Source organism: Salmo salar, chromosome 23 (genome assembly GCF_965601325.2).
Source record: "Salmo salar chromosome 23, fSalSal1, whole genome shotgun sequence".
Classification (NCBI taxonomy): domain Eukaryota; kingdom Metazoa; phylum Chordata; class Actinopteri; order Salmoniformes; family Salmonidae; genus Salmo; species Salmo salar.
Genome location: NC_138313.1, coordinates 31,036,056 through 31,050,590, shown reverse-complemented (window position 1 = coordinate 31,050,590; position 14,535 = coordinate 31,036,056). Strand labels below are relative to the sequence as shown.

The following is a 14,535-nucleotide window of genomic DNA, read 5'->3' as shown; positions in this document are numbered from 1 at the left end:
ATAATTGGCTCAGTGTTCTGTCAATCATGGAGAAACTACGTCACCGGCAAGACTAAGGGTAGACTCAGAAAATTCTAGCCCCTTGGGTGCTGCCATAGAGTTACATTAGAAGTGCCCATCCAAGAATGCTCAAGGCTATTGGCCACAGATAAAATGATGTCAAATCACGTTATATCTACAGTAGCTTTGATTGGACTGTCAACATCATACTTTCAAAGTCTTAGCTAGCAGTCATCATCAGTTGTCATCAAGTCGACAATCTACTGGCAAATCTTTTGTAATCCTTGTCATATGAAGAGAAATAATGAAGAGATATTACAGATAAAATGTTTGGTGCTCATTGGCCATTGGACATAAACATTCCACAACAAGTTGGAAATCCCAAATTCAGCAATGAGTGGTTTGGAAGGAATCAGTGACAGTGGCTATGTGGTCCCAAATCTGGGATTAAGTGGCTCTTTTCCAAGTTTAAAATGATAAACATTCAACATTGGCCATAATGTCAATTAAGCATAATTTGTGCCACGCTCAAAGCAACTGTTAACTCAGAACTGCGAAAACTTGACTTCAGTGAGTTGAAGACAACTGAGAAGTCAGGAATAAACGAACTCTGACTGGGAAAATACATTTTGGACGGGCATCCAACTCGGTATTGTAAATCTTGCTTCTTTCTAGAGCTACGACCTGAAGATCAATGACGTCATCATGATTCAACCTTGTTTTTTTCAGAGTTCCCAATTGTTTTGAAGCACAAATAAATCCAGACAATGCCAGACTTTGACGACAAAATTTGCACACAAAGGACCGCCGCGCCACCGTCCTTTTCAATTGAAAGCATCCTGTCCAGGACACCTACACCACCCGATGTAACAGGAAGGCCAAAAAGATCATCAAGGACATCAACCATCCGAGCCACTGCCTGTTCAACCCGCTATCATCCAGAAGGCGAAGTCAGTACAGGTGCATCAAAGCTGGGACCGAGAGACTGAAAATCAGCTTCTATCTCAAGGCCATCAGACTGTTAAACAGCCATCACTAGCATATTAGAGGCTGTTGCCTATAGGCATTGACTAGAAATCACTGAACACTTTAAGGAATGGAACACTAGTCACTTTAATAATGTTTACATGTCTGGCATTACTCATCTCATACAGTGGGGAGAACAAGTATTTGATACACTGCCGACTTTGCAGGTTTTCCTACTTACAAAGCATGTAGAGGTCTGTAATTTTTATCATAGGTACACTTCAACTGTGAGAGACGGAATCTAAAACAAAAATCCTGAAAATCACATTGTATGATTTTTAAGTAATTAATTTGCATTTTATTGCGTGACATAAGTATTTGATCACCTTCCAACCAGTAAGAATTCCGGCTCTCACAGACCTGTTAGTTTTTCTTTAAGAAGCCCTCCTGTTCTCCACTCATTACCTGTATTAACTGCACCTGTTTGAACTTGTTACCTGTATTAAAGACACCTGTCCACACACTCAATCAAACAGACTCCAACCTTTCCACAATGGCCAAGACCAGAGAGCTGTGTAAGGACATCAAGAATAAAATTGTAGACCTGCACAAGGCTGGGATGGGCTTCAGTACAATAGGCAAGCAGCTTGGTGAGAAGGCAACAACTGTTGGCGCAATTATTAGAAAATGGAAGAAGTTCAAGATGACGGTCAATCACTCTCGGTCTGGGGCTCCATGCAAGATCTCACCCCATGGGGCATCAATGATCATGAGGAAGGTGAGGGATCAGCCCAGAACTACACGGCATGACCTTGTTAATGACCTGAAGAGAGCTGGTACCACAGTCTCAAATAAAACCATTAGTAACACACTACGCCGTCATGGATTAAAATCCTGCAGCGCACACAAGGTCCCCCTGCTCAAGCCAGCGCATGTCCAGGCCCGTCTGAAGTTTGGCAATGACCATCTGGATGATCCAGAGGAGGAATGGGAGAAGGTCATGTGGTCTGATGAGACAAAAATAGAGCTTTTTGGTCTAAACTCCACTCGCCGTGTTTGGAGGAAGAAGAAGGATGAGTACAACCCCAAGAACCCCATCCCAACCGTGAAGCATGGAGGTGGAAACATCATTCTTTGGGGATGCTTTTCTGCAAAGGGGACAGGACGACTGCACCGTGTTGAGGGGAGGATGGATGGGGCCATGTATTGCGAGATCTTGGCCAACAACCTCCTTCCCTCAGTAAGAGCATTGAAGATGGGTCGTGGCTGGGTCTTCCAGCATGACAACGACCCGAAACACACAGCCAGGGCAACTAAGGAGTGGCTCCGTAAGAAGCATCTCAAGGTCCTGGAGTGGCCTAGCCAGTCTCCAGACCTGAACCCAATAGAAAATCTTTGGAGGGAGCTGAAAGTCCGTATTGCCCAGCGACAGCCCCGAAACCTGAAGGATCTGGAGGTCTGTATGGAGGAGTGGGCCAAAATCCCTGCTGCAGTGTGTGCAAACCTGGTCAAGAACTACAGGAAACGTATGATCTCTGTAATTGCAAACAAAGGTTTCTGTACCAAATATTAAGTTCTGCTTTTCTGATGTATCAAATACTTATGTCACGCAATAAAATGCAAATCAATTACTTAAAAATCATACAATGTGATTTTCTGGATTTTTGTTTTAGATTCCGTCTCTCACAGTTGAAGTGTACCTATGGTAAAACTTACAGACCTCTACATGCTTTGTAAGTAGGAAAACCTGCAAAATCGGCAGTGTATCAAATACTTGTTCTCCCCACTGTATGTATATACTGTATTCTATGCTATTCTACGGTATATTAGTCACTTAATAATGTTTACATATCTGGCATTACTCATCTCATATGTATATACTGTTTTCTATACAATTCTACGGTATCTCACTTTATATCGTTTTTTCAAGCATTCAGACGGCAGATGAGTGTTACAAATTGTACGAATCAATAGGTTTTGCACACTGGATGCCTGTATTGGGCTTATGGCTCTAATTATATATTTTTTTACGTCAAATGATATCTCACCATTATTTCTCATCTTTATTTCTCTTGAGTGTTCATGTTGATCAATATGTCGGCTATGCCGGTCTATTGTAAAATATCAAATAAATGTATGATCAATATATACAATTCTGAACATATTGTCATTTACTGTGCATTTGGAAAGTATTTCAGACCCCTTGACTTTTTCCACATTTTTGTTACATAACAGTCTTATTCTAAAATGTATTAAATTGTTTATTCCTCCCCATATCAATCTATGCACAATACCCCATTATAACAAAGCAAAATCATGTTTTTAGAATTTTTCAAATGTATAAATTTTTTTAACCTGAAATATCACATTTACATAAGTATTCAGACCTTTTACTCAGTACTTTGTTGAAGCACCTTTGGCAGTGATTACAACCTCGAGTCTTCTTGGGTATGACGCTACAACCTTGGCACACCTGTATTTGGGGAGTTTCTCCAATTCTTCTCTGCAGATCCTCTCAAGCTATGTCAGGTTGGACGTGGAGCGTCGCTGCACAGCTATTTTCAGGTCTCTCCAGAAATGTTTGATCGAGTTCAAGTCCAGGCTCTGGCTGGGCCACTCAAGGACATTCAGAGACTTCTCTCGAAGCCACTTCTGCGATGTCTTGGCTGTGTGCTTAGGTTCATCTTTCCCTCGATCCTGACTAGTCTCCCAGTCCCTGCCGCTGAAAAACATCCCCACAGCATGATGCTGCCACCACCATGCTTCACTGTAGGAATGGTGCCAGGTTTCCTCCAGACGTGACACTTGCCATTCAGGCCAAAGAGTTCAAAATTGGTTTCATCCAAGCAGGCTGTCATGTGCCTTTTACTGAGGAGTGGCTTCCATCTGGCCACTTTACCATAAAGGCCTGATTGGTGGAGTGCTGCAGAGGTGGTTGTCCTTCTGGAAGGAGTCTCCCATCTCCACAAAGGCACTCTGGAGCTCTTTCAGAGAGACCATCGGGTTCTTGGTCACCTCCCTGACCAAGGCCCTTCTCCCCTGACTGCTCAGTTTGGCCAGGCGGCCAGCTCTAGGAAGAGTCTTGGTGGTTCCAAACTTCTTCCATTTAAGAATGATGGAGGCCACTGTGTTGTTGGGGACCTTCAATGCTGCAGAAAAATGTTGGTACCCCTTCCCAGATCTGTGCCTCAACACAATCCTGTCTCGGTGTGTGCCTTTCCAAATCATGTCCTCCGATGAATTGAATTTACCACAGGTGGACTCCAGGAAACATCTCAAGGATGATCAATGGAAACAGGGTGCACCTGAGCTCGAGTTCGAGTCTCATAGCAAAGGGTCTGAATACTTATGTAAATAAGATATCTCCAATTTTTTATAGATATTTCTTATTTTTTTATACATTGGCAAAAATGTCTAAAAACCTGTTTTTACTTTGTCACTATGGAGTATTTTGTGTACATTGATGAGGGACATTTTTTTATTTAATCAATTTTTGAATAAGACTGTAACATACTGTAACAAAATGTGGAATATGTCAAGGGGTCTGAATACTTTCCGAATGCACTGTATAATGCTAATACAGAGGTACCAATAATTTGTCCATTACTCTTATTGTATCCTGTGTTCATGTACATTCCCTTATGTCTAAGCCTCTAAGGTGACTCAGGCTTTACTAATCATGATCTGCTGGATATCAGACAAACAGTAGCAATACACAATTGCATTTCTGTGACTAGTTACAAACGACAGAAATGCAATTGTGTGTTGCTGCTGTTTGTTTGATATCCAACAGTTCATGATTAGCTCTGTTGACCATGAGAGCATTTTGCACAGAAAAAAATAATAATTCAAACGCAATTTTCTTGTTGTCTGCTTGTTTTAGTCAATTACAAAACTACATTTAAGAAAAGTGACTTTTCAACATTGCCTGCTCCCTAGCGTTCTCACTTCTGTAGCCAGTGGTGTAAAGTACTTCAGTAAAAATACTTAAAAGTACTACTTAAGTAGTTTTTGGGGGGTATCTGGACTTTACTTTACTATTTATATTTTTGACAACTTTGACTTTTACTTCACTACATTCCTGAGGAAAATGATGTACTTTTCACATACATTTTCCCTGACACCCAAAACTACTTTTTGAATGCTTTGCAGGACAGGACAACGGTCCACCTATCAAGAGAATATCCCTGGTCACCCCTACAGTTTGTAAATTATGTCTGAGTGTTGGAGCGTGCCTCTTGCTATCCGTAAATTAAAAAAACAAGAAAATGGTGCCATCTGGTTTGCTTAATATAGGAAATAATAAAGAGAAGAACCTACTTGGACACAGCGTCCCCACATTTCTCACTCTCCCACACCGAATTGCCTGAAGCCACAGGGCTCTTCCCGCTGGCTCTATTTCCCTATGTGGGAGAATTGCAAACCAAATCAGGATTTTTGAGCTAGCTACATGTACATTGAACAACACAGCAGCTTTTCGGCATGTTTTGTTATTTATGTATAACAAAAAATTGACAACGAAGTTCCCTCTTTTACAATAGGGTTCAATAGGAAAGAATGTTGGGGTTTTTTGTGGGCGTGGTCGAGGGGAATTTCTTATTATTACGTGAATGCCAACTGGGACTATTGTTTACCTTGTTACCTGGCAACGACCACAAGGGAGTTTCAAAGAGCTGTCAGTCAAGGTGAGCTCAGGAATATAAGCTTCCCACCCACTCAGCCTGTTCTTTCAGTCTTCCTGATTGTTTGAGATAAGAGAAAAGGTACAATTTCTTCAATTCTGAGCATTTTAATAGCGTAAAAATATTATGGGTTAGGTTTTGGTCATTCAAAGGCTATTTTTACTTGGGAAATACATTTACATTTACATTTACATTTAAGTCATTTAGCAGACGCTCTTATCCAGAGCGACTTACAAAATGGTGCATTCACCTTATGATATCCAGTGGAACAACCACTTTACAATAGTGCATCTAAATCTTTTAAGGGGGGGGGGGGGTTAGAAGGATTACTTTATCCTATCCTAGGTATTCCTTAAAGAGGTGGGGTTTCAGGTGTCTCCGGAAGGTGGTGATTGACTCCGCTGTCCTGGCGTCGTGAGGGAGCTTGTTCCACCATTGGGGTGCCAGAGCAGCGAACAGTTTTGACTGGGCTGAGCGGGAACTGTGCTTCCTCAGAGGTAGGGGGGCCAGCAGGCCAGTGGTGGATGAACGCAGTGCCCTTGTTTGGGTGTAGGGCCTGATCAGAGCCTGAAGGTATGGAGGTGCCGTTCCCTTCACAGCTCCGTAGGCAATCACCATGGTCTTGTAGCGGATGCGAGCTTCAACTGGAAGCCAGTGGAGAGAGCGGAGGAGCGGGGTGACGTGAGAGAACTTGGGAAGGTTGAACACCAGACGGGCTGCGGCGTTCTGGATGAGTTGTAGGGGTTTAATGGCACAGGCAGGGAGCCCAGCCAACAGCGAGTTGCAGTAATCCAGACGGGAGATGACAAGTGCCTGGATTAGGACCTGCGCCGCTTCCTGTGTGAGGCAGTGTCATACTCTGCGAATGTTGTAGAGCATGAACCTACAGGATCGGGTCACCGCCTTGATGTTAGTGGAGAACGACAGGGTGTTGTCCAGGATCACGCCAAGGTTCTTAGCACTCTGGGAGGAGGACACAAGGGAGTTGTCAACCGTGATGGCGAGATCATGGAACGGGCAGTCCTTCCCCGGGAGGAAGAGCAGCTCCGTCTTGCCGAGGTTCAGCTTGAGCTGGTGATCCGTCATCCACACTGATATGTCTGACAGACATGCAGAGATGCGATTCGCCGCCTGGTTATCAGAAGGGGGAAAGGAGAAGATTAATTGTGTGTCGTCTGCATAGCAATGATAGGAGAGACCATGTGAGGATATGACAGAGCCAAGTGACTTGGTGTATAGCGAGAATAGGAGAGGGCCTAGAACAGAGCCCTGGGGGACACCAGTGGTGAGAGCGCATGGTGCGGAGACAGATTCTCGCCACGCCACCTGGTAGGAGCGATCTGTCAGGTAGGACGCAATCCAAGCGTGGGCCGCGCCGGAGATGCCCAACTCGGAGAGGGTGGAGAGGAGGATCTGATGGTTCACAGTATCAAAGGCAGCAGATAGGTCTAGAAGGATGAGAGCAGGAATAGAAATAGGATGAATGAGCGGGACCTTTAATCAGCCACTCAGTAAACCAATCTGGTCTCAGAGCATTTCATATTATTCTGTACATAAATCCAAGACACTCCATTTAGTATGATATGTTACATTTTGTATGGTTACATAAGACAGATGGTTACTTAAAGCAAAAGTGAAAGGAGGGTGGTTGGTCAGGGTGGATTGGTTGGCGTATAACGCGAACGTCTAGCAACCCGAATGTTGAGAGTTCAAATTTCATCAAAGATAACTTTAGCATGTTAGCTAATTAGCAACTTTTCAACTACTTACTACTTTTTAGCTACTTGGCAACTACTTAGCATGTTAGCTAACCCTTCCCCTAACCCTAACCGTAACCCTTTTAGCTAACCTTTTACCTAACCCTAACCTTAAACATTTTAGCTAAGCCTTCCCTTTAACCTAACTCCTAAACGTAACCCTAACCTTAACCCTAACCCCTAGCCTAGCTAACGTTAGCCACCTAGCCCCCTAGCTATAATTCGTAACATATCATACATTTTTCAAATTTGTAACATATTGTACTTTTAGCAAATTTGGAACATATTGTAAGTTTTGCAAATTCATAACAAATAATACGCATTGTAATATGTAACATGTTATATGAAATGGGGAATGGACATCCACAAATAAATACATACCATACGAAATGTAACATATCATACTAAATGGTTTGTCTCAGATTTACATACAGAACAATACAAAATGCTCTGAGACCAGGTTGAGTAAGCTTGTATTGCTTTGTACATGAGCTATGTAGGTGAGGTTAATGTCTTGGGAGCATGTCCTTTTACAGAACGTACAATACCGTATGGTTACGAATTTTGCTAAACGTACTATATGTTACGAATTTGCCAAAACTATGATATGTTACGAATTCTAGGTTGCTGGCTAACGTTAGCTAGGCTAGGGGTTAGGGGTTAAGGTTAGGGTTAAGTTTAAGAGTTAGACTAAAGGGTTATTGTGTTGTGCGACAAAACTGCACAATTTAAAGTGGCCTTGTATTGTCCCCAGCACAAGGTGCACCTGTGTAATGATCATGCTGTTTAATCAGCTCCTTGATATGCCACAGCTGTCAGGTGGATATATTATCTTGGAAAAAGATAAATGCTTACTAACAGCCATATAAACAAATTTGTGCACAAAATTTGAGAGAAATACACTTTTTCTTGGATGTTTATTTCAGCTCATGAAACATGGGACCAACACTTTACATGTTGCATTTATATATTTGTTTGGTGTACAAGGGGATACAATTTTAAATGAGAACAGTAATTGTTGTGTCTGTCTAGTGTATTTCCCTTCCTTTCAATCCATATCCACAATTTACAAACCATAATGTTCATAGAAGCAAAATGGTATTGATTTCTAAGGTCCTTGATGGAAGACCTTGGACTGGATAACAATCACTTTCTTATCTTTCTTGTCCATCTTTCTGCTTTCAATGGTTTCCTAAGAGCACCTAAAGGCTTTCACAAGGCAAACATGCCACTAAGCTTTTCATTTGTATTTTTTGAAATCCTTTTACAAGAGGTGGTTTTTAACAACTTCCTTATCCCCCTCCAGTCAGGTAAACTCAGTTTGGTGCCTGATCCACTGCAGTCGACCTCGGCCCGGCACCGGTGAGCCTTAACCTTGGATCCCCCCCAACCCTCCAGGAGGCGGGTGGATAGGGGGATTGGGGCTAGGGCTGGAGGTGTGTGGGGAAAGCAAGGACCTGCCACATTATATGCTTTAACATGACTGGCAAATCCACCATGGTTAAACAAACTTAACCTTCATTTGTGAAACGGTGCAAATCAAAGGGCAAAAAACGACTTGTGCTGGTAATTACCGCTGGGGGAGAGCAACAGGGGAAGGAAGGATGGAGGGAGGAGAGAGGTGAGCGCCGGGAGATAGAGAGGGGAGAATACAAAAAGAAGGGGAATCATTTAAGGAGAAGACGCATTTTTAATGAGTTTGCCCAGAAATTGATTTTCCGCTGTAATCTTTTATTTATATGCAAGCTCGTCTCCCTCCCCGGCAGTGTGAGGGTCAGTCCTCTGTGAACCCTGTTAGGACCCCCACTCCGTCAAACAACACCCAAAGCCCAGGGAAAATGGTATTTTAGCAAAGGCAAACATTGTCCTGTCTTGGCTTAAGGGGCGAAATAGCTGTTTATTTTTTAAAACTTGTTCCGCTCTATCCATCATGCCAGAAAGTCTGTCAGGAGGAAGGAAGACAGGAGCAAATTGAAATTGGAACAAAGTTTAGACAGTTATCATCATAATTATCCAATTAATATTAATGGAGTAGAGTGTCATTAGAGCATCTCAATTAGGCAGAGGGTATTTGGTTAGCAAGCACCCACCAGCAGAACAACTTGGTGGAATGGCTGTGTAAGGTAGCATGCAGTACTACTTGTGAAGGACTGGCTTTCACTAAACATTCACACTGTTTTACTTGATTTATATTATTACTATTGGCAATTGTAATTTATTGAGGGAGTTGTGATTGTGTTTTGTATATTTCATCTTCCATAAATTAATAACTTTTATAGGTGTCTCTGAGGAAAGAGATGTTCAATCTGAAAGAGATTGTTTATATTAGGCTACATATGTTGATTGTCTCAGACGGAATGGAATAGATGGATCATACACAGGTCATAATTACTGAGCTCATAAAATGTGTTAGGTTTGTGTCCACCATGGTGAGCCACTATTTCAGCCAGCCAATGTTCTTCTGTGCATTAGAATTATGAAATAGATTACATATGCATATAAATAGATCACATATAGGTGATCCAATATCTAGCTATATTACTCAGTATCTGAACATAATAAACACATTCAACATTGAATGGCTTTTGTTGCTCTGACTTCTTCGATTTATTTAGTGGATCCATATTTCCAGTAGGCCTAAATACAGGACATGTAGGTGTAGTATTTTTCCATCCACTGTAAGGTTCTGTGTGTTAGGTTCATTAAAAGCAGACGGTGTACAGGACTAGAGGAACATTCAGCAACATGAATTAGTCAAATCTGTCAACGTGGATTTCGGGAATGAGTGAATGTGTGACAATAACTGAATGAAAATGAGAATTAATAAATGCATAAATAAATATTTTCCATATAAATATAAGATTTGCCTACAGAAGGGTGTGTAACGTTTTTACTATGCCATTAGAAGGAGAACTATCTTTGGCAGAACGGTGCTCACACAATTCACACAATTCATTAATGTCTCTTTAGGCTACTTACTGTATGATGCTAGCTCACATTAGGCAACATTATTCAGAAACCTGTCAGATTTGATGTGAAGTGTTTAGTTGGGAAGTAATGATCCGTTTCTATTATTCCGTGCATAAAAATAAATGCAACGACTAAAGTCATTTAAATAGCTGTAGGCCTACTCTGATAGATTCAAAATGGAATAGGCCTGGGATTACTAGGCAAAACACGGAAAAGTTCTAGCCTTGTTTTGTCACCCAACCTGAAAACATTGCATTTCGTAATTTACATCAGGCCAACTGTGGATTTTCAATAGAGTATTCCTATATTTCGAATTTAGTACATATACACTGTAGGCCAACATAAACCAAATACATTTGACCACTGAAATTGTTTCGTTTTTTTAAACCAAATTACAGCAGTCTAAATATATAAAGCTATTGGTCTATAATTGGTATGAATTTAAGACACTGAATAGGGGATTTAATACAATTATATGGCACAGGTGAAAATACCACAATCCAAGTTTCTAGTTTTCAAAGTAGCTTATTCTATAAACTAAGCAGTCTATTTGAGTTCTTGGCATGGTAAACTCACTGTCTCCATCTTCCCGCATGTTGTAGACTAGGCCTGCTGCAGAAAATAGGCAACACATAGATTTTTGTTCTGAAAACTACGCCGGTGGAAATTATACATAACGAACAATTGTAGTATATACACGCTAACAAGAGCATTACTGAAAGAGATGGAAGTAGCAGAGGTGCCACATTACCATGGGATATTTTTTGGGTTTCATATTTGAGTTTGAGCGTTTCATGTGATTTGTTTTCTTGCGTGAGCCACCATTGCCACCTGGTGGGGAAAGTAGCACCAGCGTAAATTGATGACCAAACCCCTGCATGCCCATTGAAACCAGTAGAGGGCTGAGTGAATTCACTTAGAGGATTCCACCTCTAGATGTTCTGTACGCCTGACCTTTACATTATTGCACTCACTATGTTCGAAATAAAATACTAACTTGCATTCATATGGACATGTAGGCCGAGAGAAATATGCAGCCCGAGAAATGTAAGTGAATTTCCAAAAGTTTATTTTTCAGTAATGATCAAATGCAATAAAATATACTCTTAAAGAAATAATAAATATACAATATTTTTTTTATAAACAAAATGCACAATTTACAAAAACTTTCACTGTGTGTGCCTCGTCCTATGTCTATAAGATATAAGACCTTATTACAGTTATAGCTGTTAATATTGTCATTAGTATGTCTATTATCATCATTAATATCAATATTATTCACAATAATATTTCATTTAAGGTGGTTTTAGACATCTCTCTAGACTCTTCTGAGAGTTCCAGACCTTGTGCTATACTCATTATTCTATCATATTTTTTTCTTGAGGTTTAAAGACTCAGCCTCTACAACTGACAAATTCATAATATAGATGCCATATAGTATCTTCCATTAGATCTCTGATAGACCGTTCATCCATTTTATCATGGGTAAAAGCTTATTCCACAGTGTGAGTTTAAATAACTTTTCACAGACTGTTGCATCTCCCTTCACAGAAGCCTGAAGACGGACCGGTTTGTCTCAGAGGTCTCTGTCTGTCTGTCTGTCTGTCTGTCTGTCTGTCTGTCTGTCTGTCTGTCTGTCTGTCTGTCTGTCTGTCTGTCTGTCTGTCTGTCTGTCTGTCTGTCTGTCTGTCTGTCTGTCTGTCTGTCTGTCTGTCTGTCTGTCTGTCTGTCTGTTGTCCCAAACCCTCATATCCATGTCCTGTGAATGTGCAGATGTTCTAATGATCTGTGTAATGTATGTTCCATGCCCATAGCAGTTAATATCCACCTCCAGTTCCCGTTTGCAGAATCTTTATATGTAGATCTTTGTATGTTCTAGGATTATGGCACATAACAATGCTCACTCAGGTATGGAGACAGTCAGTGTCAGTGTGTGTGGAGAGAGCTCCACTGTGTGGTCAGGAGGTGAACAGCAGGTAAGTGATAAGCAACGTTAGCAGGTAGGTGAGAGCGTGGGTGGTGCCAGTGTTGGGCTGGGCTGAGCTGGGGGTGGGCAGGGCAGAGGGGGAAGCCTTGCTGGGGGCCTCCATGGGGGGGTAGAGGTCTGTCCTCCTGCGCTGCTCTTGGTGGGTGAGGGCGGGCTCCACCGTCACGTAGTCATTGGTTATCCTCACATTAGGCTGAGGAGGTGTGGTGCTGGAGGGTGAGAAAACCAGATCAGTCAGGTTAACAGGAACACTGCGGTAGTTTCTGACAGATCTTGTTACTGTCTCTCGCTGTGTGAGTGCTCATCCTGTCCTATGAGTGTGCAGTTGCACTGTCTGCTGCTCTTCATGTTACGATACTCTTTGTTGCCATTGGATGGTTTCAATAAAGAGCTAGAGACAGTGTGTGTGTTTGTTCTCCTCTCACCCGTCCCCGATGCGGACCCACAGGTCACTGAAGAGGCGGGGGCGGCTGTGACCGCGGTGGGCCTTCCGGGGGCGCTTGTGTCTCCCAAACTCCTCCAGCTGGCTCAGGCTGTCTGGCAGCAGCATGTGGGGCAGCTCCTCGTCCTCCAGCCCCTCCAGCCCATCATCCAGGTCTGAGGGACTGGTCACCCAGTCAGACGGAGAGACTGTACCCGCATCGGAGCCCCCATCGCTGGGGCTCTCTGTTGGTTCTCTGTGGGACAAAGAACTATGCTTATTAAATATTAGAACATTGTGGTATAGACCTGGATGTATGTTCCCTCATCACTGGAATAGATGAAAGATAAAAGAATAATGTTAGTGAGTAGTTTATTTATTTTACGTAATATATTTTAGGGAGGTTCTCCTTAGAGGTTGTGTGTGAATGTGCAATGGTGTGTGGTTTAAGGTGACCTGAGCACCACGGTGCTCTCCAGCCTACCTATAGGCTCCAAAGGGATTTGAACTTCCAACAGGGACACAATGTCCTCTGTGCTTGTAAAGAGTTTACTGAGTGTCTAAATCCGCCACAAGCCACAAGGGAGGAAGCTGTAACCCCTCCGACCACCCTGACAACTCATTACCTTAGAAATGTATCTCTACCATATTCATTTGCTTGAAGTAGTCAAGGATGTAACACAGTCAGATAGGAGAAAGTAAGGTTTCCGTTACATTGCTTTGATCAATACCGTCATATGACAGCAGGAAAGGAGGATACATTTCAAAAGCATTGGAACTTGGCCCTACACTAATCCACATTCCTTACCTGTCATTTATGCCACTTCCTTCCCTATCTGATTACCGGTAGTTGCCTGTAGGCACAGATCTAGGATCAGAAAACCCTCAAATTGACCTTAACGTTTAGGGGCAACTTCTGCCTACTATGCATATGAAGGGTCATATTGCTTTCCCGTCAGTAAACACCCTGGAGGTTTGACATCATAATGAGGCCCCAAGTCCAGACCACACACTGTTCAGCTCCGTGTTAGCCAGTATTACACTGTCTACAGATGCTGGCTGTTGTGGGCTACAGCCACTCTACACTGAGTCACTTTGCTTTGGTTCCTTTTGTCATAATCTCTCTATTGAGCAGAAAACACATGATGCCTCTGGGTGCAGGCCCAGTTTTGAGGTTTACACTTCATAACCTCCCGAAAAGCTTCCTGCCACATTGTGTTGTTGTCACCTCATATCAGAGAGCACAAAGTGTTTTGAGCGGTTTTGTGTGTTTTTCGACCACAATCAGTCAGTCCACTTGTCAGCTTTTAAAGCAGAACTGCTGTGGCCTGCAGCTCGGCTGAGGCTGGGCCCGGGCCTGCTCTGTGTATGAGCCAGGGAGGAATGGGTTTGTTACAGCTGTAATTTGCAGTGAAGGAAGTGAGTTTGTAAAAGCAGAGGATGGATGAGATGTTTTACTGTAGCTCTGCTTTATGTGATTTCCTTTGTTGTTCCTCATTTGTCCATTTTCACCCTGGTTCAAGTGAGTGCTGTAACCATTAGCGCTGCTATTTTAATGGGCCCAACCTGCACGGGCCTTAGATCAACCCCCCAAGTCCTGCTGCTGCTGCCTGCAGGGTGATAGGGAGCCTGGGCCAGCGTGCGGGGTGTTCAGGCGTGGGAGAGTTCACGGGGGAGACTAGGGGCTGGTTTCCATGAGGAGATGCAGCTCCCCTCTTCAGGAGGCAGATGGTTGAGGCTCTTTCTGTGAGG

The 14,535-nt window shown here is 42.7% G+C and overlaps 1 protein-coding gene across 1 annotated transcript in view; it reads right to left on the bottom strand.

Annotated features, from left to right (window-relative positions):
• Nucleotides 1-11,427: 11,427 nt before the first annotated feature.
• LOC106584376 (metalloprotease TIKI2) overlaps nucleotides 11,428-14,535 on the bottom strand; it is a 101,009-nt gene continuing 97,901 nt past the window's right edge. Inside the window, exons 6-7 of the mRNA XM_014169612.3 lie at nucleotides 12,788-13,039; nucleotides 11,428-12,571 (exon numbers count right to left, since the gene is read on the bottom strand). Coding sequence (XP_014025087.1) covers nucleotides 12,334-12,571; nucleotides 12,788-13,039 — 490 coding nt within the window. The 3' untranslated portion in view covers nucleotides 11,428-12,333. The remainder of the gene's footprint in view (nucleotides 12,572-12,787; nucleotides 13,040-14,535) is intronic.